At 33.0% G+C, this 27,921-nt stretch overlaps 1 protein-coding gene across 3 annotated transcripts in view; it reads right to left on the bottom strand.

The window, feature by feature from the left end:
* Positions 1-23,012, bottom strand: part of LOC145278354 (DNA repair protein RAD51 homolog 1) — a 38,214-nt gene extending 15,202 nt beyond the window's left edge. The window contains exons 1-5 of one of the 3 annotated variants that reach the window (XM_080130653.1): positions 22,877-23,012; positions 12,957-13,042; positions 9,548-9,685; positions 5,559-5,676; positions 2,559-2,650 (exon numbers count right to left, since the gene is read on the bottom strand). In XM_080130653.1, the coding sequence (XP_079986779.1) occupies positions 2,559-2,650; positions 5,559-5,676; positions 9,548-9,685; positions 12,957-13,037 (429 nt within the window). In that variant the 5' untranslated portion in view covers positions 13,038-13,042; positions 22,877-23,012. Of the gene's footprint in view, positions 1-2,558; positions 2,651-5,558; positions 5,677-9,547; positions 9,686-12,956; positions 13,043-22,833 lie in introns of all 3 variants that reach the window. The other 2 variants (XM_080130649.1, XM_080130651.1) reach the window with 2 other exon arrangements.
* Between the last annotated feature and the right edge of the window lie 4,909 nt (positions 23,013-27,921).

Raw genomic sequence — 27,921 nt, 5'->3', positions numbered from 1 at the left:
AATTTCTTTTTCAAAAGTAAAAAGCTATTAAGAAAAGAAATCTGATTGTTTGCTAAATTTATTTTTAATTTTTTTTTTTAAACTCTTACAAATAAAAAGAGAAATTAAATGTTACATATTTATTTGTGTTGGGATGATTAATCGGAATCAGGAATTGGAAAAGTCAGGATTTTTTGAGTATCGGAATCAGAAAAATTTGAGCCTCATTTCTGATTCCAAAACGATTAGTTTAACTTTTTTTCTTGACAATAAGAAAATGAAACAAACACAAATTTATTTAATAGGAGTTTTTCATTTACAATGTAAGACTAAAGGCCATGGAATCGGTTACAAATCCCACTCTAGACATTGTCTATTTTATTTCTTTTATTGGTACATTACTGTAAATATCTCTTTGTAAACATTTCCGCACACATTTTTGTTAAAGGTTTCATGGTGTTCACACTTGATTATGAAAAGATTTCAAATGTTCGTGAGAAGGTTTTTCAATTTCGTTGGTGTCTATCATCCGCTTCTTCTGAAATAATGTTTACGGTACTTCTTTGCTTTTGACAGAAGTAAAATCTATAGATGAAAATTTAAGTTCATATAATTCTTGGATAAAATACAAAAAGAGAAAACCTTAGAAGTTTTCTGAATTAAATTATATTTAAAGAAATTATATTTACATTTAAACTTATAACCTCTCAAAGACAAATGAGATTCGGGCATTTGTTACTGTAAGTAACAGAACATGAAAAACAAATATGCAACAAATAAATGTTACCAAAGGCAAGACTCTTCTACCTACCTGGATAAGTTTATTTCAACATCTTTAAAAAGCATTAAATCTTTAATTAAAGGATAAGAAATTTTAAAAGAATCAGAATTGGTACTTGTATCGGAATCGGGAAATTTCAAACAGAATCGGTAATTGTATCAGATTCAGGAAAAAGTTTGGAATCGTCCCATCACTAATATTTATAAATCCTATTATGTTTTATAAGAAATTGAGGTGCTTGTTAAGATAGTCGACAAATTAATCTTTTAAATGTGTCGTTTTAAGCAAAAACAATATTACATACTTAATTGTCATGCCGAAAATAGTAATATATCCAAAAATTATGAAAAATCAACTGCTAATGTTTTAGTTAAAAAGAAAAAAGTCTATCGCCATAGACAACAAATATTGCAACCATGAACAAGTAATCTAAAATATTCGTTTTGGAGTTATGTCCCCTGTGTATAGACTCTTACTGCTTACTTTATAACGTCTAAGAAAAATTCAATGTTATCCAATTTTTTGTAAAAATTACTTTTAACTATAAATAACTTTCTACACAATGAATTTTTGTAATTTTTTTTGTATTACTGTTTTCGACATGACAATTCGGTACGTAACACTGTTTAAAAAAAAAAAAAAATTGATCGCAGGCGTTTCCGTTTCCATCTTCCTCAGTTATCCCTTATGATACTTGTACTGTGACCAACTTTCTTGTATTCATTTTTTATGGAAATTGCTCCAGACAAAGCATGAAGCCAATTGATGTAAGGAATAAAAAAAAAAATACTACTTTAAGATCAAAAGTGCTGATTACACAAGGACCACCCATGATTTACTTCCTTCGATGTCATGAGCACATAAGTGCAGATCCATTATTATACTAAACCCGAGTAAACATTTGGTTCTCTTTTAATGCTATCTAGTTGTTAAGATATTCATTGGTTTGAGGATTGAGCTAATGTTTAAAACACCCACTGCAATATACTTAACAACCGTAGTCCATAACTTAAAAAAGTACATTAGTTGCACCCCCACCCCCGATCTAATACAGCGTCTATCCACCCACTTCTGTTACTAACTCTTATCAGCTAACAGTCAAAGGAAACAACTATAAAACTGATTATTCGAATAGTTCCTTATAAACAATGGGAAATATCACCATCTAAGAGTATCCTGTACCTCTACATGTAGGGAATATTGTTGCAACATTTGAGATGGTGCACCTGCTACTAGTCTTTCTATCTTAGACAGGCTTCAAAAAAGAAATCAACAACCTGATAAGTCCTGCTGTCAACTAAGCTCCAACCTCTGTCTCATCGCTGAAATGTTGCATTCCTGTGCCTATTTTACAAGTATTTTAATGGAAGGTGCTAACAATGAACTCCAAGCCCTTGAACCTCCTCAACCCTAACCCCCAACAAGCAGCAAAATCACACCCCTACACAGAGATCTCTAGATGTCGGAAAGCCTTCTACTTTAATAGTTCCCTCAAACTGCAAGACTTTGAAATTCCCTCGTGGGTTCCTGCTTTCCTGACATGCAGAAGTTCAAGTGTAATATAAAGACAGTTTGCTGCTCAACTCCCTACAGGATGAAATTTTTTAGTGAAATTAGAATTATTTCTACAGAATTTTCAACTTATTATATTCATTATTATTTTAATTTAATTTATACTTTTAAATAAAATATCCTTTCTACTTTCCTTAATTACAAAAATTTTTTTTTTTCAAAATTTAAATTTCTAAATGTAAAAAAAAAAAATAAAATAAAAATAAAATAAATGGTTGTGACTTACTTGGCAGGTTACAGCCAATGTGTGACATAATTGTGTTTTTCCTGTTCGGAATTCCCCAAATATTTCTGTGATTGAACCAGTTTCAATTCCACCTTGAAAGGAAATTTCAAATGCAAATCAGTTACAAATATCCTGAGATAAAATTCAAGAAGAGATAATAAATAAAATAAATTTTATGAAAGGGGTTCAGGTGCTTGTGCATTATAATTGTATATTAAAATAAAAAAAAAAATGCATTTTAAGATTATTACATAATTAAGAGTTATATTGAAATTACTAAAATTTCCAATAATTATGAAACATAATTACAAGAAAAATAAAATTTATTGAATAATGCAGTTTTGTTCATTGAATCTATTGCGTCAAATTCCATACGGCAAACTGACTTATATCCCTTGTTTTCACTTAATTTTTACTTATTCAAATTAGAAAATATCGATTAGATCCAGAATAGAAATGTTTTTTGTAAAAAAATAGTTCTAGCACATTTTCACATATTTTATTTATTTATTTTTTTACATGGGGGTCACCACTTATCAAGGCCCGAAGGCCACTCAGGGATAAGGGTTATTGCGTGTATAGTAATCAATGAGATAGTATTGTAGTAATCATTAGTATTGGGGGTTTTGATAGAGTGTCTTACTTAAGGGGGCGGTTTGTAAGGAGTTTGTTTATGTTGGACTTGAAGACGTCCAAGTTGTAGTCAGGTGGGAAACAGGCAAGCGGCAGAGAGTTCCACTGGCGTGCAGTTCTAAGAAAGAAGCTTTGGTCATGGAATCTACGTTTGGATTTAAATATAAAGATAAAGAGTGGGGAAAATTATTGACAGTAGTTTCAGTCAGACGGGTGTTTCTCGTGAAAGATTGGCGAGGGGGGGACGAGGGATTGGAGTTCATACGAGCACCTGCCATGGAAATAACGATAAAACAAAGACAGGCTCGCAACGTCTCTTCTGTGGGAGAGAGGTTGCAGGGAAGAGAAAAGGGCATCCCCCACTAAACCACGAAGTCTATTTTGTACTCTGTCAAGGCAGGATAGGCTGTTTTTAGCAGCTCCTGCCCAGATGTGGCAGCAGTACTCCATCTTTGGACGTACTTGGCTTTTATAAAGATAGAGAATTGCATCAGTAGTGAGATATCTTCTGGAGCGGTAGAAAGATCCCACCATTTTCCCAGCGTCCCTAGCAACAGATTTGATGTACGTGTTCCATTTCAGATCAGGAGTAAAGGTCACACCCAGAAGCTTGTCAAAACATGGAGCCTTTCCTAGACGAGAGCCATCCATTTCAATTGATGCCAGATGGGGATCAGAGCATTGATGATGTAAAGATAAAAGCTTGGTTTTGGATGCATTGAAAGTGACCAGCCACCTCTTCCTCCATTGTACCACGCGCTCAAGATCTGAGGAGAGAGAATCAGAGAGAACATTGTCATTTACGGCCTTTGATGTGTTGCCATAGATGGTTGTGTCATCAGCATAGATGCTAACGAATGATTTAAGTATGTGTTTTCGGAGATCATTGATGTAGATTAGGAAGAGAGTTGGGCCCAGGATGGACCCCTGGGGGACTCCAGCATTAATACTGTGGGCCTCTGATTTCTGCCTATCAACCACTACTCTTATGAACCTATCGGAGAAAAATGATTTAATGATTGAGAAAACATTTCCAGTAATACTGTAGCTGGAAATCTTGTGAAGTAGGCCCTTATGCCATACCTTATCGAAGGCCTTCGATATGTCAAGAGCAATTGCCCTGGAAAGGAAACCTTTATCAAGAGATTCACTAATCCTATTTGATATAACCGTTAGCACATCTGCTGTAGATCTTGCAGAGCAGAAACCATATTGCATGTCACTAAGAAGGTTGTTTCTGTTGAGGTGGTTGACTACTACTTTATTTAATATGGATTCCAACAACTTACTCATGACACACAGGAGACTTATTGGTCTGTACTGAGAGGGAGATGACTTTTCACCTGAATTCTTAAATACAGGGCATATTGATGAGGTTTTCCAGGAAAGCACTTCTCCTTAAGGCAACGCTTAAACAGTTTTGTAAGTATGGGGGCAAGTTCTGGTTGGAGCATTTTCAGCACTTTAACTGGAATGCCATCAGGGCCAGTTGCTTTACTGGAATCAAGGTTCTTTGGAATTTTACTAATTTCGATAATAATAGCATTTTTACTTAAAATGCATTTTCCTTAATTTTTTTTAGTTCCGCATATTTTAAACTAAAGACAGTTGGTTATTTTCTTTTTATATTTTAATAAAAATTTGTAATGCAAAAAAGCAGATTTACTTTGGGTTTTTTTTCACTAATTTAAAATGTTTTTTTTTCTCGTATATTTCATGTCAAACAATTTTAGTTGTAATTCATATTATTTTGATTCTTCGCACTACTGTTCTCATCTCAAGTGTTATTTTTTTTCGGTCAATGTAACCTCCAACAATCTTCAAGTTCAATTCTCAGTGTGGGCAACTGAAAAATACAATCCAGTCATGGCTGACAGAACGAGAGCATGCTACCCCCGTGAAGTAAATAAAGGGTTCTGTTCAGAATTCTGTGCAGATTCCTGAGTTTGAGGTAAACATTCTCGAGTTCGACAAGATACACCTAAGGAAGGTCGGAGATTACATCGACCAAAACGCTGTGAAAATGACACTCAGATAAGAATGATAATCTGATCAATATGAATAGCCAATCCTCATTTCAAGAATTCAGAAACAAAATTTTAGCGGTAAATATGAAAATTTTACCTGATGTAAAAAAAGTATTACAGAAGCACAAAATATCAATTAAAATTTTTTGCTACATAATACACATCATTATGGGAATGAGCACATATAATTTAAATAGGCAATGAAAGGGTTGAATAAATATTGAAAAGAAATTAGTTTGTTTTTACATCAATTGTTTGGGAAAAAAAAAATTGTTTCTTTTTGTTCTTGGATAAAAATTCATTCAAATATTAAAAATGAAATGGAGCAAAAATCACAAACCTTGTAAAAGTTTATCGAGTTCTTTCGACCCTGTTGTCACTTGGATAATTTCGGATCTTTTCTGGTGGAATTCGGTGGCTGTTGTAAAACCCATAGGAACCAATTTTGTAGCTTCAATCTGGAAATGTTATTGTATTTATTTATTCTTTATGGCATATCAACTCATTCAAAGTTATTTTATAGAAAGAAGATGAAACACTGTATAACTTATAAGATATTTATGTTTTTTTTTTGAAATGCTAAAAGGTTGAAAGGTTAAAATTAGTGATGTAAGGATCAAGTTTAGTCATGTCATTCATATTGATGCTTTCAAATAAATCTTTTTTTTTGTTTGGTAGACATGGGGGTTGAGCACATTCTATCAGGTTGTAGTTCAATAGTGGAGCTTGAAAATGCCATATTATATTTCGTATTTCGGTACTTGTACAGTTACAAAACATTAAAAAATTAAAATATCGAAAAAAAAAAAAAAAGTTATTATTATACGTATCTGTTATGGAATGAAGTTCTCCAAAAAAAAAAAAATTTCACTTAATTTCATTAAGTAGTTTTGTTTTGTTTTTTTTTACAGCAAAAAAAAAACAAACAAACCAATTTGTTATGATACTGAGCAAAAGGTTTGATTTTTAGGAAGAAAAGCTAGTATTAAAGATGGGGAGGGAGTGTCGGCACTTTAAATTGAATTATCTCCACGTGGCGTGTTCAAAAAATTCCAAGACGGCTGACTTCAATGCACTCTCATAAAAACGTGTTTTTCCGCTGTAAAAAAAACAAACTATTCAATCAAATTAAGTGAAATTTATTTTTAGAGATTTTCAGTCCAAAATGGATACGTACAATATAATTTTTTTTTTTGTTGTTGATATTTTCATTTTTAAATGTCTTGATTAAACTGTACAAGTACCTATATTTCTCTTGTTTAAGTATAAAGAAATGTGTCAGTTTTGTGTGACCACTACGTAGCGACTTGTTTCTTTGTAGATTCTCTAAAACTGTGTTTTTACTTTCCTAGAGTGAATTTTGTTGTCTGTTTTTAATTAAAGTTGTTGACATCTTTTATGGTAGAATTTAAGGATTTGAGATTCTAGGTTTGCATACAAGAACTTGAAATCGTTGACAGAGGCAAATTGTCGGATTGAAAGTGCTAAGGTAAAACCTGTTTTTTTAGAAAAAAAAAAAAATACTTAAACAATAAATGACCAAGATCTCTCTGATTCTCTCTCCTCTGATCTTGACCATGTGGTGCAATGGGGAAATGGGTGGCTGGTTAATTTTAATGCCTCTAAAATCAAACCTTTATCTTTCCATCGTCAACACTCTGACTCCCGTCTGATATAAATGGTTCCCATCTTGGGGAGACTTCTGGGTCTGATCTTTACTCTTGATCTGAAACATCCAACATCGCTGAAAAAATGGTGGGATCATTCTACCGCTCCAGTAGATATCTCACTGCTGATGCAATTCTTTTATCACTAGAAGAGCCAAGTATGTTCTAGGATGGAGTACTGTTGCCACATTTGGGCAGGAGCTGCTCAAATGTGCGAGTGCTTCCTTTTTTCTGCTTCTTAATTATTGTTTTATTTCGTTTTGCATTTTTTTTTCTTTGTTTTTTCTTTCTTTTTTCTCTTTCACGTTGTGTGATCGTCTATGGAATGGACCCTTACATTGTGTACCCGTGGTAACGCCAAGTTTCTTTTTTTTTTTTTCTAACTTTTTTTAATACTTTCTAACACATATTTTATCAAGGTTCTTATAACATAAATGGACAATATCTTTTCTGTTGAATAACAACATGATGATGCAGATACAAAAACACATGATGACGTCCTTTATTTCATGATCGGTCCTGATTTCGCTCGAGGAATTCAAAGTTTCTTTACATGGTTTTTCTTCTCTAACCTTCGCTTCCAAGGTTTGGTGTCAGCCGCTGTCTCTGACCTCTCTCTCTCTCTCGGCTCTTCTCCTCTTTTCTCCCAGACTGCATCTAAATCTCTACCTATATTGAGAACTCGTCACGTCATCGCATGATTAAACATGTGCTCATCGAGCACGTTGCCTTGACATGCGTCACGTTGCAAAACATCCCACACTGACATGACCCCATGAGTTCAGTAACCTATTTTTCGAGTAACCTCTTTACAAAATATGTTTACATTTTCAATTGACGATTAAATTCCTTATTTCATTTTTATAACAGAAACAAATTTCATCATTACATTCCTTTTCCAATAAACAGATATCTAACTATTTTGTGGGAGCTAAACAATTGAGATTCCACATTCCTTATTTTCAATAACATTCTGTATTTATTTTAACTTATGATTGGAATTCTCAATTCCAAATCTAGCTTCGCAAGTTCAAATCCTTGACTATCCTATTTCATATTTACTCACAAGAACAGGCTTCTGTTATTGTAACACTATTAGGTCAAAGTTAAAAAAATTGACTGCTTTTTTTTGCTTTGTTTTGACCCCTTAAAATTTATTATTTTGGGCTCAAATCAAGTTATTAAGTTAGATCCATGTCCAAGGAACCTATATCTAAAATTTCAAATGTTTGGACCCAAAATTGTTGGAGGAGTTTGGTAGAGTTCTCAAAGGTCAAATCGTTGAACTTTGACCCCTTAACAGCCAAATTTCTGGCCGAAAACCGATCACAAAGATTTTCCCAAATCTCAGTATCAAATTTCGAGTCTGTAGACTTAAAATTGACAGAGTTATTGCGTTGGAAAATGTACATAGACACACACACATACACTTTTATATTTTATAGATAAATATTTATTATTTTCTTTAAACTTTGTATTTTATTTATTTTTTTTATATATGTTGCATATTTTAATGCCCCTAGATTTTATATATGTTGCATATTTTAATACCCCTAGATTTTATATATGTTGCATATTTTAATACCCCTAGATTTTATATATATTGCATATTTTAATACCCCTAGATTTTATATAGGTTGCATATTTTAATACCCCTAGATTTTATATAGGTTGCATATTTTAATGCCCCTAGATTTTATATATGTTGCATATTTTAATACCTCTAGATTTTATATAGGTTGCATATTTTAATGCCTCTAGATTTTATATATGTTGCATATTTTAATGCCCCTAGATTTTATATGTTGCATATTTTAATACCTCTAGATTTTATATAGGTTGCATATTTTAATGCCCCTAGATTTTATATATGTTGCATATTTTAATGCCCCTAGATTTTATATGTTGCATATTTTAATACCTCTAGATTTTATATAGGTTGCATATTTTAATGCTCCTAGATTTTATATATGTTGCATATTTTAATACCCCTAGATTTTATATATGTTGCATATTTTAATACCTCTAGATTTTATATATGTTGCATATTTTAATACCTCTAGATTTTATATAGGTTGCATATTTTAATACCCCTAGATTTTATATACGTTGCATATTTTAATGCCCCTAGATTTTTTATATGTTGCATATTTTAATGCCCCTAGATTTTATATATGTTGCATATTTTAATACCCCTAGATTTTATATATGTTGCATATTTTAATGCCCCTAGATTTTATATATGTTGCATATTTTAATGCCTCTAGATTTTATATATGTTGCATATTTTAATGCCCCTAGATTTTATATATGTTGCATATTTTAATGCCCCTAGATTTTATATATGTTGCATATTTTAATGCCCCTAGATTTTATATATGTTGCATATTTTAATGCCCCTAGATTTTATATATGTTGCATATTTTAATGCCCCTAGATTTTATATATGTTGCATATTTTAATGCCCCTAGATTTTATATATGTTGCATATTTTAATGCCCCTAGATTTTATATATGTTGCATATTTTAATGCCCCTAGATTTTATATATGTTGCATATTTTAATGCCCCTAGATTTTATATATGTTGCATATTTTAATGCCCCTAGATTTTATATATGTTGCATATTTTAATGCCCCTAGATTTAAACACGTAACACTCACCAATATTTTATCTGCTTTTGCTTCGCTGATTCCTTTGATCGTTAAAAGACTTTTCTTGGGGACAAACGCCACAGCTTCAACCGTGTAATAACCAGCTTCCTCAAGTTTCTTCACATCATTTGCACTGATTCCATGATTCTGAAAAAAAATAATTTAGAAAGAAAATATAAAGAAAAATGCATTCAATTTGCAGATTTACCAAAGAAAATGTACAAATATTTGGCTGTTAAAAATCAGATTTTCCATGTCGATTTAGATTCATCATCGTCATATTTGTTAAAATGTCCATTTTAGATGTTGGTATGCATTAAATTATTTTTAAAAATTAATTTCTAAACTAACCTATCTCTGGCCAAGTCTTTGTTTATCCCTCTTTTTCTCAAGTTCATACTCATCACTTTCTTCCATGTGAACTGAACCTGCTACCTCAACTGTTTTACATCTACAAACCAAAGAACTCTCATCCATTCTTTCAATGTGATCATATCATCATAATCCACTCGTGTTCACCTACTTCTTATAATGTCCAGATTTAATCTTCCTCTGAAGTCATCAGATCTAAGCCGTTCTTTTAGACTCACATTACACATCCATCGTATCGTTCTTATATCATTTCTCTCTATGTAGTGCATATCCTCAATCTACTTCTAATTCATGCAATCAGATTGGCACCTTCTCCACCCTGTGCTCCAATGATATAACAAAACTTTGACAATCCTTGCAGCAATTCAACCCAAATTATTTTTTGAGCCCAGAGGTGGAAAAAACTTGATTTTTTTAAGTTCAGCAAAGCAAAGCCTCTTTTTAAAACTCACATTACACATCTATCATTTCTCTTCATGCAACACATGTCCTCAACACTCACTGGTTTCACTTCTATACATTAAGAATCGAGCATATAAGTGTCAACTAGAATTTGAAGGGATCAATTAGTATTCGGAAATAAATCAATCAAATAAACTGGGAAGGAAAATAATCCTTAAAATAAAAACATACAAAAGATTAAATTAATATTAAAAAAGGTAATTGATTGAAATAGCATTTAAAAAAGTAGAAATATGAAAATGGAGTGATTACTAAGTATGAAGGCTATCAAAAAATAAAAAAAAGAAAAAGATGGTGTGTAGATGAGTCCAACTGCTTGTTCTTTGAAAATAGAGATTATGAATGTATTCATATATGTATAAATAGTGTATTTGACCGTCTGAAGAGTAGCTGTTTTGGAATATTTTTAAGTGATATAATATTTAAAATTGTCCAAACAATTATGAAACAATTGTAATGCATAAGAAAATACACAATAAGATGTTCTCACTTTATATTTTGTTGTCTTGATTTTTACGAAAATATATACATATACATACATACAGGGTGGTGCTAAAGTCTGGGTCCATAGGTAATTTATTATACAACAATTTACATTTTACACATAACTGATTTACTTCTGAAAATGAAATTTTCAAAGAATTTACAGCTTACAATAATTGTTGGAACTGATTTTTATATTCTTCTGAATATAAAAATCAGTTCCAACAATTACTTTCTTAGCAGGGAGATGTATGATCTCTGCACATTTTTTTTTCTGAACATAATTAATAAATTGCCTAAGAGTTCAGACTTTTACACCACTGTAAATATAATACACACAGGTTCATAGAGATTTTTAATATTCATTTCAAGGACTTTCCAAAGTTTTTCAAGGCCTTCTCCAGACAAAATACAAGTTTTAAAAATTTGATATATAAACAATGATAAAATAAACCAAAAAACTTAATTAAACAACATGAAAAATCATTTTCATTTATTTCATGAAGTAATTTTAAAGGCCACACAGTTAACACGTTAAAGCGCGATTAAATGTTATTTCTGCAGTGTAGATTGGTCTACATTGTGTTCATTTTACTTTTAAATTTTGAATTTCCGGTATTGTAAATACAAGAGTTACGTCCCTTTATCACAAAACTAATCCATGTTATATGTAAAAAAACAAAAAAAAAAAAAAAAAAAAAAACATCAGGCAGTTTTGTGATTAAGGGATGCAACTCTTGTATCTACCACAGTACTATGTAATTTCAGAAAAATATATTTTATTTTCAATGTTTTAAAATTATTTAATGATATTTTTATTAATACTTAAAAAATAATTTAATAGTATTTCGATTTTATTTTTTTAACTTTTACTGGACATAAAGAATACAATTTTAAAGACATTTTCCATATTTTCAAGGATTTTTCAAGGCAATAATAAAAATAAGGCCTTTCCAAGACAAAAATAAAAAATCAAGGCCTTTTCAAGCCTGTGCAAACAATATATATATATATATATATATATATATAAATAAAGCTGTGTGTGTGTGTCTGGTCACGAATAGGTTCCTATATGGTTGACTATTTTAAAAAACTGATTACATATAATGATAGATGTATTGAGACACAGGAATGGGTATGTTTGATCTGGCAGAAAGGGGGTTCATTAAAATTGTGGGGTCTGCGTTCGCGCCTGGTCCACAAAGTATGGAAATAAAAAATTAAAAAAAAAAACGTTTACAAGTGTTTTTGATATAGATATACATAAGAATACTTTGATAAGTTTTAACTTAAATAGGGATGGTATAATAAAATTGTAGGGTCTGCGTTCGCGCCTGGCCTCTATAGAATGGAAATAGGCACAAACTTTAATAAAGACTTTTCATATCTATCTGCGTAAGTATACTTTGATAATTATGTTTTAGTTTGAAGAAATATGGTATAATAAAATTATGGGGTGTTCGTTCGCACCTGACCTCCATAGAATGGAAATATGTCACAAAGTTTAACAAGATTTTTTAATATAGATCCACAGAATATTGTGATAAGTGTTTCAGTGTGAACAGGTATGGTATAATAAATTATGGGGTTTATCTATCTTATTTTTACTTTCATCATATTTTGCTTTAGTTTTGATACTCGCAAATTCAACCAAATTTATAACCCTTCCTTTTCATAACCTATCATACTTTCATAAATCAGAGTCCATTTTCTGTAGGCTGTTTTTGAAGCCAGTCAACGACGGGTACTTTTGCTAGTATATATATATATATATATACTAGCAAAAGTATAAAATATATATATATATATAGTAATTTATAAAATATATATGGCGATTAAGCCATATAAATTAAATTACTAACTAGCTCTACCTACGTATTGAGCACTTTTGAAGTAAATACTTAAAGTTTAAGCATAAATTTATACTTTTGTATATTAATTTTATGTGAGTAAATGTAGTAGTTTTATATATATATATATATATATATATATATATATATATATATATATATATACACACACACACACATTAAAAAAAATGTTTTTACATTTTTTTGCCTGAAAATAGAAAATATTTTGTGAATCAAAAAAGAAAAATTACTTCAAGCCTTGAAATTGGAAGGGGTCCAAATGTCTCGTCTTCAACTTCAGTTATTTGTTCTCGCTGCGCCTGGGCAGACATCTTAACTGAAAAAGAAATATAAAAAATATTACATAGAAAGCATTCAAACCAGTTTTCCTTTCAAATAATAAAAAAATAATTCTCATCAATTGTGGTGTTGTCAAAAATAATGATGTTTTTCTTTAATTTGGTTTCAATTATATGAAACATAATACTTATACTTTTGCCTATAAAGTTTAATCCTAACCTGAAATTAATTTCTATCAGTCAATTTAAAGGTTTTAAAATCACTTTCAGTTGTTCCCATGATTATAGATAAAAACATGGTTGTCACAATAATTTATCTATCTTATGCCAATCAGAATAATTTCTATCTAGAATTAAATTTTACTGGCAAAATTCTATAGTTCTACTTCTACATGAAAGACGCAAAAAGTTTTTTTAAAAAAATATTTTTAACCATATCACAACAATTAATAAACCTTTTTTTCTGACATTATTTTTAACGGAATTTCTAACATCATTTTTTTTAATGATTCAAGAAAGCCTTTGCTATTCAATAAAGGTTGTCTTGTTTTCAGGAGAAATCCAGCCAATTTAATAAAGAATAAATTAAGAATAATAAAAAAAAAAAAAACAAAAAAAAAACAAAGCTTTCAATTTTTGATGTTGCAACACAACAATACATAAATAATACATGATCGTAAAAATCTAGGATTTTAAGGGACTGAAAACAGAATTCAGATCCACTGTTAGCAATTGAAAACTTCAAGACCTGACTAATAATATATATATATATATATATATATATATATATATATGCCTACAAACCACCTCTTCTTTATTTGTGGTTACAAATATGCTTTAAATAATCAGCCGAAATTGAATATATATTGTATTTTGGGGATGGTGAGGATTGTAGATAAAAAAACCCAAAAAAAAACAACTGTGCACGTATCAGATTTTAAGATTGAAAATCTGAATTTTGCATGTGTTTAGTTTTTCATCTTTTGTGTTTTGAATATGCTAATAATTATTCTTTCAGATTAGCAAAAAAAAAAAAAAAAAAAAAAAAAATTTAATTTACAATTTCTTTCGACAATTTGTCGTCACGTAATATTACCTCATCTATGGTAGACCATAAAGCCTACAAGCAGTTTTTCGTATTTACAAACAGTTGTGGTTTTTTTTTACACAGAGGAATCACCACTTATTAAGGCCCAGAAGCCACTCAAGGATAAGGGTTAAAGAGTGTACAGTGGTCAAAAGGACAATATCATAGAATCTACATTTAGGTTTAGGCACAGATAAAGAATGGAGGAAATTATTGATAGTGTTTTCAGCTAGACAAGTGTTTCTCATGAATGTTTGGCGAGGGGGGGGGCATAGATTGGAGATCAGACGAGCACTTGCCATGAAAATAACAAAACAGAGACAGGTTAGTAATGTCTCTTCTGTGAGAAAGAGGTTGCAGGGAAGAGAAAAGGGCATCCCGCACTAGGCTACGAAGTCTATTTTTAACTCTGTCAAGGCAGGATAAGGTATTCTAGCAGCTCCTGCCCAGATGTGACAGCAATACTCCATCCTTAGACATACTTGGCTTTTATATAGGTAGAGAATTGCATCAGCAGGTAGATATCTACTGGAGTGGTAATAGAAGGATCCCAACATTTTTCCAGCAACCTTGGCAACGGATTTGATGTACGTGTTCCATTTTAGATCAGGAGTAAAAGTCAAGCCCAGAAGCTTGGAGCATCCCCAAGACAAGAGCCATTCATTACAATTGATGCCAGATGGGGATCAGAGTGTTGATAATATTAAGATAGAAGCTTGGTTTTAGATTCATTAAAAGTAGCCGGCCACTTTTTCCCCCATTGTACCACATGCTCAAGATCAGAGAAGAGAGAATCAGAGAGAACTTGGTCGTTTACGGCCTTTGATGTACAACCATAGATGGTAGTATCGTCAGCAAAATTGTCTACGAATGATCTAAGGATGTCATTTGGAAGATCATTGATGTAGATCAGGAAGAGAGTTGGACCCAGAGTGAACACCTGAAGGACTCCAGCATTAATATTATGAGCTGATTTCTGCCCATCAACCATTACTCTTATGAACCTATCAGAGAGAAATGATTTAATAATTAAGACATTTCCAGTTGTACCATAGCTGGAGATCTTGTGAAGTAAACCTTTATGCCATACCCTATCATCAAAGGCCTCTGATATGTCAAGAGCAATTTCCCTAGAAAGGAATCCTCCATTGAGAATTTTGCTAATCCTATGAGAAATAACCGTAAGCACATCTGCTATAGATCTAGCAGAATAGAAACCATATTGCATATCACTAAGAAGGCGGTTTACTACTTCTCTATTTAACATAAATTCCAGCAACTTAATCATAACGCACAGGAGACTTATTGGTCTGTACTAAGAGGGAGATGACCGATCACCTGAATTCTTAAATACAGGGCATACCGATGAGATTTTCCAGAGTGTTGGGAAGCAATTCTCCTTAAGACAATACTTAAACAGCTTTGTAAGTATGGGAGCTAGTTCTGGTTGAAGCTTTTTCAGCACTATAATTGGAATGCAGTCAGGGCCAGTTGCTGATTAGAATCAAGGATTTTGATTAGCTTGGCAACATCACATGCAGATATCGCATAGCATGTTTTCTGACACAGGAGGAAATACGGGGGGGGGGGGTCGCATTGGGTAGAATTAGCTGCAAAGATTTTGGCTTTGTCTGATGCTGATGAGATTACCTCAGGTCCATTGATGATAGTTGGGATAGAACACATGCTTCTGTTCAGGATCCTATTTGCTATTTGCCAAAACTGGTGGGAACCAAGCCGCTGCTCAACCACTTTAGATTTGATGGACTGAGCATACAACTCTCTTGTGTTCTTCATTTTTACAGTGGTTGCTGGCAGTCCTGAAAGCGGTTTTAGTCTCAGTACATCTGTTACGTTGGAAGCAATGAAAAAAGTGATTTCTGTACGCTATGGCAGCAGCACATTCCGGAGAGAAACACGGCTGGATGTTAGGTTTTTGCTGGAATTTTTTTTAGGGTATGAAATGGTCTATACCTACAATTAACCATTCTGTCAGGTCTGATACTATAGAGGACATATCCTTTTTAAACATAGAATGCAGAGTTGAGATCTAATATAAATGAATGGAAGCCATCCCAGTCAGCCATAGAGTATCGATATACTGTACGATGGAGAGGTACGTCTGAGGACTTATTACATTTTTTTTTTATTTTAACTGATACAACAGAGTGATCAGAAGATCCCGGTAGAGACAGAACAGAAGATGAACATAGCTCAGGGCAAGTTGTGAGGAAAAGATCTAGGAGACTTGCATACTGACTGTCAGTATCAGGCACACGGGTGGGTTCGTGAACAATCTTAGTGAGGTCATAAGCAATGGAGAAATCATGACAGAACCTCCCCTCATCATTTGTCTTGTTTGATTGGGCTAACCATTCCACATTGTACACATTGAAGTCTCCACAGACGTGAATGTTAGCTACAGGATGAGCAGATAGAATGTGGTCAATTTTCTCAGATATGCTCTTAAAGATAGTAACTCCGCAGTTGTAGGGGCAATAGCGGGCAAATATAAACGAATTCGTGTGAGCAAGTGCAGCCTGGAAGCACATATAGGGTGATTTAGAATCTTCTATGGAGATGTCCCTACCACATGGAAAGCCATCTTTAATGTAGGCGCATATTTCATGCCCATGGCGATCTTGGGGGTCAGATTTTGATGTTAAGTTAGAGTATCCTTTAATTCCAAATTCTTTTAGGAAATAGTCGATCGAATGCCAGTTTCACTTAAGAATAATAGGTCTGGTTAAGTCTTCTGTAATTGGGTTTCAACCGCTAGAAGGTTGGAACATAGACCCCTGATGTTGGAAAAGGAGACATGGTAGTGGGGGTCTATGTTGGAAGTTGAAGCTCGGGTTTAATCGTGTTTTTTCTGGAAACTTTTGATGTTATCTCCCCCTTTTCCCTTTTGCTGTGACTTGCACTTGACTTAGTTTAAAGTTTTGAGGACTTGCATCTACCACACTCTCTCGTCCAGAAACACTTGGTCTTGATGGCAAAAAAAGTATCAAGACTACCAAGCATGTTACTAAATGCAGGAGTTGTCTAACACATATGGCGCTTAGCATTTCCAAAGTGGTCACCCATATGGTACTGGCCAACCTCATCATTGCCTAACTTTGGGGGTTATATAGGCAACAAAAGGTCTCTAGTGACCGAACATTAGAAGACCAAAACATGCTCATGACTGTGTAGCAACAAATCACTGCTTATGTAAAGACAAATTGAAAATGTAACTAGCTCTACTTCCGTATTGAGCACTCTTGTATTAACCTCATTATATTTCATTGGTTACCCTACTTTTGTAAAATAGCAACTTCAAACTATATATATTATTACCCCTTAACATTTATTGTTTTGGGTGCAAATCAAGTTATTAAGTTAGATCCATGTCCAAGGAACCTATATCTAAAATTTCAAGTGTTTAGACCCAAAATTGTCGGAGGAGTTTGCTAGAGTTCTCAAAGGTCAAATTGTTGAACTTTGACCCTTTAACAGCCAAATTTCTGGCCGAAAACCGATCACAAAGATTTTCCCAAATCTCAGTAAATTTTGAGTCTGTAGATTAAAAATTGACAGATTTATTGTGTAAGGAAATGTACACAGACACAGACAGACATGTTCACTTTTATAGATATATATATAAGTACATAGGTTTAATATAAAGTATGTTGAGAAACATTTTAGCAAGAATTAAATATATTTATTATTCGGAAAGGAAACACAAATAGAGGTGAAAGTCAGAGTTTATTCTGAAAAATTCAAACAGAGACCTAACAGCATGGTACACTCCTGAGTGTAGCACTATCACTGCTCACACATCAACAGATTAGGTAACCTAAAACCAAAGTTGTCAGTAAAACTCCGCACAATGGCTGTAAATAAGTTATAGGAAATGCAAGAGAATCTTATTTCCAGTTTGTTGAATCAGAAGGTGCAAGAAATTCCAGTTACAATACCATTTGCATGTTTTAAGCCCCCTAAACACATTTCTTGTAGGCAGCCTGTGAATGGTTAATTTGTATGGGCAAAGATAATTACTTTTTTTGTAAACATCCATTTGTTTTTTGGTCTACCAAAACCTCCGGCAAGAGTGAGACTCACCAAAAGTCGACTTCGAGAAGAATGTGTGGGAGTTGAGAACTCTCAGCCTAACTCGATTGTCGCCCCTTAACTCAGAAGAGCGACCTAGCTACGTCACTTCCTGTTTCTCATATTTCACCCTCTTTTCCCCTGAACGCTCGACCAGTCAAGATGTGACAAACACTGCTCCGGTGGAGCCATGAGCCACCACCGCGTTCCTGACTAGCCAGTCAACCGCAAGTAACGTTACTCATCTTTCACTGAACTCTTATTCTTTCCATCATTTATGCAATAAAATTGCATTTGTTTCGTTGATATATAACGGTATATTTTCGTCTTCATTATGCGACCTTTCGTCTTTTCAATTCCTTTACCATTAAATACATTCACCATTACACACATGGGGACGGGATCGTCTAACACACTGCAGACCGTCCTGTTCCCAACATTCTGGTGACCCCGACGTGATCTTTTTCAAAATGGTGACTTAACGAACATTCTCATAAAAGCTTAACAATCAACGTTCCAAAAACATTTTTAAAACATTCTCTCTGTCGCGAATGTAACATGCCGTTATATCGTTAAATAATCAGCGAAATATACTCAAAAAAGAAAGAAAAAACAAAACAAAAAACGCAATTTCCAAAAAAAAGGAGAAAAAACTTTTTCGTTGCATTTTCAATATCACGTCTAAACACACGTGCATCAATTATCTATCGTCCGCCATCTTTTTTGTCTTACTACTCGTGGACAACTAAATGTAAACAAACCACCCTCTGAAAAAAACTGGGAGTTGAGAACTCTCACAAATGCCTTATTGAAAATACAGCCGCAACAATTTTTTTATGTTTATATCACCTAAATGTTTGGTGCAAAAGGACTTGAAATCTCTACAAGCAGAGACACCTTTATATTGTGCCGAAAATATCCTAATTAGAGAATGGCATCAATTGAACATTTTCATCATGTTTATATCACCTAAATGTTTGAACTTTCAAATTAGGGTCCCAAGGGACTCGATTTATGCCTAATTAAAAGCACCAGAACTCTTGCCAAGAACACCATGAATTATCATGGACTTTTTGGAAGGAAAACCACACTATCACTCCAACAAAAGGAGTTAACTACTGGCTCCCAATTGGGAGGCAAAACCGATCCACTAGGTGTATCAGAAATTTGGAGGAATTTTTGACACCCCTAACAGAAAACTGCAAATAAAATATAAAAAACCCGTAAGTTCTCCTTTTAAAGTGGGTTGTTTATTTTCTGTATGGAATATACTTCCAAAATAAACTATTAAAGTTGTTTAAAAAATAATAGGAATATTATTTTTTAAAAAACAGTGTTTAAGGTTTACAAAATGCCGGTGTGCCTTAATGCAGCCACTTTTTTACGTAATGAAATCAATAGAATTTTACGAGTTAAATATTTTTCAATTTTTAAACTTTAAAAATCTATCAAAATTTTTCGATTGGTTCAATTTTTACGATATTTTCAGGGTCAATGTGAAATTTTATGCTCTTTCCAATAAACCAAATACAATATTTTAGAGAAACGTTTTTTTTCAAATTCAACCCGCCCCATTTTGAAACGTCTATTAAAATTTTAATTATTAATTTATGTACCAAAGTTTTATATATCACAAATTGATAAAAGATCAATAAAGAAAATATTCTAATTTAAAACAAAAAAAAGAGTCCAAAGTGTAAAACTTTTTTTAAAAAAACACGCTGATTTTCTTTTTTTTTTTTTTTTGAAAGCTCATGTTATGCTTACATCGTCAAGTAAATACCAGACGCTGACGGCAAATTTTTCTATTTCATTGAATGTTTTCTTTTTTTTTTTAGATATTTAAAAAAAAATTTAGCCGATAAAGAAGTATTAAAATATAACAATCAAAAATTCGTGTTAAATTCAAAAAAAAAAAAAAAAAAAAAATCGATGAAACAGATTTTTTGTTCTAGGGAAAAAACTTATAAGTGAATATGCGTTTCCTTTTTAACTACGGAGGATGAAAAATACTAATTTTGGTTAACACACGCAATAAAAAAGAGACATTATGTCCCTTGGACGAATCCATATTTCATAAATTTAATTTTAGCAGCAGCAGCTCTTTAAAGCTTCGCGCAAAACACGTTGCGAAAATGTGATTTTCTACGAACCTCGCTTTAAAAAATCTTTTTATTTAAAAAATACATGGAATTTAAAATATAAATATGAATAAATTCTTAACAATGAAGAATGGAACTACCCATTTAATAGTATTTTTTTTTTTTAAGTAAGTGATTTTTTGGCATTTATATATATATACATATATTTATAAGCAAGTCAAAATATGTTGATTTTCTTTATATATTTTTTTTTTAAAGAAAACCGCTTTAAAAAAACAAATATTGTATAATTTACTATTAAACCGGTTATTTTTAAAAAATTTGGTCTTTGCTCCTTTAATTGAAAAAAAAAATTAGCGTTTGAATTACATTTTTCAAGTAGTTATATAAGCTTCGAAAAATAGTAAGTTGAATTATTAAAGTTCTGATCATCATTTTTAATAACCTTGCTTTGATGTTATAACTAAATAAAAATTGAGTTTAAAGGTATGGTTTCGTAATTGTGGAATTATTTTTGCCTCAGCCAGGGAGTATTGAATTTGTGAGATTCATTTCTCACAAAGGTTGGTTATACAGAGGGTTGGTTCTCGAGCGTTTTGCTGAATAAGAGAGTACTGAACAACTACAAGCCTACCATTATTAATGGACTAAAGCATTCAATCTTTGTGTGTGTGTAAAAATTGAATGCGCAAAAACAAATATGGCGGCCAGTGAAAACAATACGAAATAAAGTGGATAAGAAAGATCTTCATATTCTCGTCAAGTGGTTCGAATATGGGGGATTGATTTACGAGAACGTTGGGTAATTTAGCAGAGGAGCCAACAAACGACTACAATGAAATAAATAAATATATACAAGAAATAAATGTTACCGTAGCCAAAAAAAAGTTAATTTTATACCTACCTGGCTAATTTGTTTTGGTTTTTAAGTAGTTTTTATTGCTGTTTATTTGATCTCAAAAATTCAGTTTTTCCGAGCGGATTTACAAAAAAAAAAAAAAAAAAAAAAAAAAAAAATGGCGTCGTTTTCTTTGGAAGAAGCTTGAATTCAAGGTTTACGTGGCCAAGAAGTGGTTGCTCATTTTAGGAAAGTGATCCCCAATGTTAAATTTAGTACTTTTGCCCTCGTACTGAAATAATAACGTTATTATGAAAGCCATTCTTAACATGGGGAGGGTGTTTTGTAACTATTCTGTGCTTACCTAACAATTTAATAATCATAATAAAAAAGATATCGTGAAGCTTGAATTTTACCTGAAAAAGAAAATATTTAAAAATAGCGCGGTGGCAAAAGTGCACAAGCACCAAAGTTGGGGTTGGGGTTTGTATTACTGTACAGTGTACACATAGATTCGAAAAAGTTGTCAAAAAACAAATATATAACAAATAAATGTTCAAAGGCAAGATAAGTTACTTTTCTACCAAACTGGATATATTTTTCGTGTTTTTATTCAATGTAATATGTTTATTCAGCTCGAAAACCATACAGTGTTTACCGATGTATTGGAACATTCAAGATGGTGCCCGATTCTCTCTTTAACACGGTAAGTTTGGGAAAAGATGTTATAAATAAAAAACCGGATAAGATACTGTTAAAAACTCGCTCAATATATGTTACCGTGACATAGGTTGACATATATTCGGCGGGTTTTTAATAGTATTTTGTATAGTTTTTTATTTATAACACCTTTTTCCATACTTACGGTGTTAAAGAGGGTGTGAGACGCCATCTTGAATTTTCGAATACATCGGTAAACACTGTATGTTTTTTGAGCTGAATAAATATGTTACATTGAATAAAAACACAAAAAATATATCCAGTTTGGTAGAAAAGTAACTTATCTTGCCTTTGATAACATTTATTTGTTATATATTTGTTTTTTGACAACTTTTTCGAATCTGTGTACAGTAATACAAACCCGTAAACTATTAAAAAGTTAATTGTGAGTAAGCAAAAGGGGACTGTCTCACGTCGTCATCTTGAAAAAACAAGGGCAGATAACTCCACGATAATTCAAACTTTTGAGATCAGCCTTGTAATGCTAATGATTTCACATTAGTCGCTTTAACTCGTTTAAAAATGATTTTCTTTATAAAAATAAAATTGATCAATTTACGTTATTTTTGGAATATGACGTTTCCGTTCAGTGAGGATACGCACACCAAGATTTTTCTGTAGTTTTGTCGCCGTTTTATTATTATTATTATTATTATTATTATTAGGTTGGATTCTAAATAAGAACCTAACTTTGTTTACAATTTGACATTTCCAAATGAAACGATTAAAAAGGTGTGTATTTAGTAATTTCTACTTTTTAAAAGTTTTCGATTTTTTTTTTTTAAGAAAGAATTAGTATTTCTTTTAATTTTGTTTTCATTAATAACGTAGAAATTTTGTTTCATCTCCGTTTTTAATCGAATTAATCAAAAGTTTAAAAGAAAATTTAATTATTTCGGGAATTAAAAAAATCCGTTTCTCGGGGGGGGGGGAATAAATAAAAACAAATGAAAATTAATTAGAAAAAAACAAACAAAAAAAAACAGTTACCTTGTGTTAAAAAAGATAATTGTTTTCCAAATATTTCACTTACGTTTGTAACAAAATAAACTTAAAAAAAAAAAAATTCGCGGAAAAATATTTTCTGCAAAACTAAATCAAATCTCGATTCTGTAAATGGCGCCAATTTTTCCTGTATGTTAACGAACAGAGCTAAGCATTTGTTTTCGTATTTACAAAAAATTAAAAACAGAAACGAAATTATTTTTATATTGTGTAGAATTTCATGATTTTTTTTGTCTAAGAAATAAAGAAAATAATTATTTTGGAAATATTTTCGTTCAACTCCATTAATACGAAATTAGGATTCGACAGTCGACATCAACAACAAAAATCAACAAGTGAAAATAAGCATTCAGTCGAACGCATGAATTTATTTTTGTGGGCGATTACCTGAACACGAAAAAAACTTTGCCGAAAGAAGGCGGGGGGGGGGGGAGAAGAAACCAAATTAGAATTTATACTAGGAGATCAGTTTCGGCACTTGGGCTGTTTGTTTGATTTTTTTTTTTTTTTTTTGTACAAGTTTTTGTTTTTCATTTTTTAAGAACTCCTAGGGAGGGGGTGAAGAAGACCCTATCTGAAAATATTAAAAGTTTTGCGTAATTTTTAGTTAAACAAAAAATAAAACTAATACACTAAAGTAATACCATAAACAAAATAAAACATTATCTGAACATTTATTGAATTAAAATAAATGTTTGGTCTAAATATTTGAAATTTTACATAAAGTGTATTCAGACATAGGGCAAGCTTTTTAATCTTTTTTTTTTTTTTTTTTTCCTGAAAATTTGGCTTCCAAGGCGTCAAAGTTCAAAAGATTTTATCTTTGCGGTCTCTAGCAAACTATAAAGCCAATTTTGGGTCTAAACATTTTAAATTTTACATAAAGGGTATTCAGACATGCAGCAAGCTTTTTAATCCGTTTTAGGGCGAAAATTTGGCAGGTAAGAGGTCAAAGTTGACAGTTGACCTTTCCAGACTCTACCAAACTCCTCCGCCAATTTTGGGTCTAAATACTTTAAATTTTAGATGTAGATTACTCGGACATGGGTCAAACATTTTAATTTAATTTGAGCCCACAACAATAAATGTTAAGGGGTCAAAATTGGGGTCAAATGTTTAAAAAAATACGACCTTTGCTGTCTCTACCAACTTTTCTCTATGGTAGTTAAGGAAGCCTATTTTATAGAAAGGCATTACCGTACATATTCACACTTTTTAATATATACATGTGCACATAAAGTTATGAACAGTACATAGGGCCCAAGCAAAGCCGGGATGAACTGCTAGTTATTTATGAATTTAAAATATCATACTTTTTTATTCCTTTGAGAATTTTATTAATTTTATTTTTCTTCAATAAATGCATGGCGATTAATTATCCTTCATTTGCTTCCTTTGCTAAAACATGACATTTTTACCGTAATTCGTATTAAATATCGGTGTGGTACTTGGCAATACATCAAGACACTCCAAGATTGTCGTATATCAAAACAATATGACAAATGCGGGTGTACCTGAGGGAGGGAGGTCGATCCTTGAACCTTCATTATTACTGATATTCATAAATGATTTCCCTGCTAAAATAGTCTCTGAGATGGGTATATTTGCTGACGACACCATACTCTATAAGAGACATGAGGGGAAAACGAATGAACATGTATCCAAGGCCATGGTGGAAACCCCAGAGGAAGACATCAAGTCTGTAGTAGAATAAGGACAAAAATGAAAGGTAACATTCAATGCTGCCAAGACTAAGCTTCTTTCCTTTAATAATGACAAGAAACCTGCTGAATCACTAATAGTCATGGCTAATGATACATTACCTGAAAGTACTTTCTTCAAACTCCTCGGCTTAACGTTCACAGGGAACATGAGTTGGAACAGATACATTGAGTGCATTGCCAAAGCTACTGCTAAGAAGGTGGACTCTCTCTACGGCGCTAGAAAGTTACGCTTGAGAGTATCCTGTACCTCGACAAGACCACCATTCGCCCATGTATGGAGTATTGTTGCCACATTTGGGCTGGTGCATCTGTTACTAGTCTCTCTCTCTTTTAGACAGGGTCCAAAAAAGAGTCACCAACCTAAAAGGTCCTGCACTATCAGCTAGGCTTCAACTGCTCTCCCATCGATAAAATGTTGCATCACTCTGCCTATTTTACAAGTATTTTAATGGTAGGTTCTCTGACAAACTACAAGCCCTTGTTCCTCTTCGACGTAAATACCTCCGGCAAGCAGCAAAATCCAATCCCTACACAGTAGAAATCCCTCGATCTAAGAACACCCTCTATTCTAATATTTTCTTCCCTAGGACTGCTAGACTTTAGAATTCCTTTCCAGGTTCCTGCTTCCCGGACTGTACTGACATGCAGAAGTTCAAGTGTAATGTAAACAGACATGTTCCTGCTGAACTCTACGTAGTATCCTTGAAAATTATATCCTAGATAGTACCCCGCTACATCATAGTGGAACTGTGCTTTGTTTGAGGTGAAAATGCAAAATAAATAAATTCTGAAAAAACATTACTTATTCCTGCCCAGTCTTCTTCCTATATCTGTTTAAAAACCCTTTTGTTGTTGTTGTTGTTTTGTCTTAAAAGATGATATCTTTCTTTTGTGTCCTTGAATTAATAATTCGAAGCAAAACATCAATTTATCCTAAAGATTCAAAGCCAAAGGATTTGTATTTTGACAAAATCTCAAAGATATTTGCCAGAAGGTTATGAACAATGATGGCCTTGTTGATGAAAGGGTTGTAAGAGAGGAAAGAGTCCTGTATGCCTTGTTTGGTTAGAAGTATAGAGACCTGTTGTTGAACTGCTATCCAGCCTGGCTTGCATGCAGACAAAGCCCTGGGACCTTTTTATGCTTCCAAAATGGTCCTGACGCATTTTACAAAACTTTCTTTCATCAACTCCAATCCAACAGCTACGCTTCTTTCAACTAATGCCTCTGATGTTGCCGTTGGAGCTGTATTCCATCAGTTAGTGGATGGTCAAATGTGACCACTGTCCTTCTTTTCCACTAAGCTGAGCTCTTCCCAGCATAGGTACAATGCTTTTGGATGCAAATTACTTACTATGTACTATGAGAAATTCTACAATTATAAGCATTGGTTGATAGCCACCCACTGTCTTTGATTAAACCAATCAAATTGGTCGAGATTTTAACCACCAAGTGATGGGCTTGGCGGGTTTTTGAATGCTTTTTCTTTTCAGTTCCAGACAAGCAGCCATAGAAAAAAGATAGAACTCAACTCTCTCTGGATATGTGGCATTTGGGCGCCTCTATCCTTTGTTTCCTTGAGGCTTTATTTTAAAGCCTAAATGATTAGGTTAAATTATTATTATTATTATATGTCTCCCAGAAAATTTTTTTAAGGTCATAATTATTGACCTGTCATTAATGACTTTTCTTTCAAATGAACATTCCTTATGAACTTCTGTGATGTCGACTCTAGCCGACAATTGGATCGTTCATCAGAAGGCATCATACCAACCCCTTCAAACGGCTGTAATTAATCTGATCTTCGAACAACGCTGACCCAAATTCCAGTTCCTGCTGAAGATAAAGGACTATTACCTTTTGAGATGTTACCAGTTCTATTCACAGGCAAAATAGGCATTTCCTTTTTTGCAACGAAGAACAAATAAAATTTTTGTCGAATTTTAGAGGTATACTTTGTTGAATTGTTGTTAATTTTTTGCCACTGTCTTGGAGCAAAAACAAGTGAGAAGAAATATCTCACAGTATTTAGCAGTAAAACATTTCTGTAATATGTTTGAAGGGAGACAATTCATTATTTTTACTGGTTACAAACCTTGGATTGCTTCCCTTACATAATCTTTTTCGGGGGAAGCATACTCTGAGAGAATTAGGGCAAATGGATTTTGTTATGCTATTGTATAACAAAATCCATTTGCCCTAATTCTTCGGATATTCAATATTTACCTGGTGATTCGAACGTTGTAACTGATGCTCTCTCCCGTTTTTGTGATTTCAGCAGCTTGAATCAACCACTGGACTAGGATTACATTGCTTTGGAACAAGAAAGGCATACATCACTGTCCGATTTTATTCCTGCTTTGGCTATTCAACTGAAGAAAAGTACCAGTTCCATTTTCGGGCAAACTTATCCGGTGTGATATGGCTATTGCACATCCAAGATCTTATTTATAAATGCGGGAGTACCTCAGGGGTCTATCTTGAGACCTTTATTCTTTCTGATATTCATAAAAGACCTCTCTGATACAATTGTCTCTGAGATGGGTATATTTGCTGATGACACCATATCTTATAGCAGGCATGAGAGGGAAACAAATGAACACATATCTAAGGAAATGGGTATATTTCTATGCGTGGTGTAGCAATCGGTCTCCGAAGATTAACAGGGGCACCACGTGAAGGTTTGCTACTTGCCCCCTGGGTGACTCTAAATAGAGCCAGAGCCAAAGAAGGCAAAACAAAAGACAATCTCCACAAGTGGGGCCTAGACACCTCACCTTTATGTCCATGTGGAGAGGTACAAACGATGCACCACCTTAGGGAAAACTGCCGATTGGGCCCTCATTGCTCAAACCAAGACCTTAAGGAGGTAAACAGCACCGCCATGCGATGGGTTAATTTCTATTGCGATAAGATATGATGATGATGATCCAAGGAAATGGCAGAAACACTAGAAGATCTCCGGTCTGTAATTGAATGGGGACAAAAATGGATGGTCACATTCAATGCCGCCAAAACTAACCTTGTTTCCTTTAATAATTACAAAAAACCTTCTCAACCACCAATAGCTATGGTTAAAGATACATTGCCTGAAAGTACTTCTTTCAAACTCCTTGGCTTAACGTTCACAAGGAACATGAGTTAGAATAGATACATTGAGGGCATTGCCAGGGCCGCTGCGTAGAAGGTGAACTCTTTCTAATATGTTAGAAAGTTACTCACGTCTGAAATAATCCTGTACCTCTACAAGACCACCATTCGCCCATGTAAGGAGTATTGTTGTCACATTTGAGCTGGTGCATCTGCTACTAGTCTCTCACTCCTGGACAGGGTTCAAAGAGAATCACCA

This window comes from Euprymna scolopes, chromosome 1, assembly GCF_053919585.1.
Source record: "Euprymna scolopes isolate OS-2025 chromosome 1, ASM5391958v1, whole genome shotgun sequence".
In the NCBI taxonomy this organism is placed as follows: domain Eukaryota; kingdom Metazoa; phylum Mollusca; class Cephalopoda; order Sepiida; family Sepiolidae; genus Euprymna; species Euprymna scolopes.
Note: the sequence above shows the minus strand (reverse complement) of the source record. Positions and strands in the feature narration are given on the sequence as shown.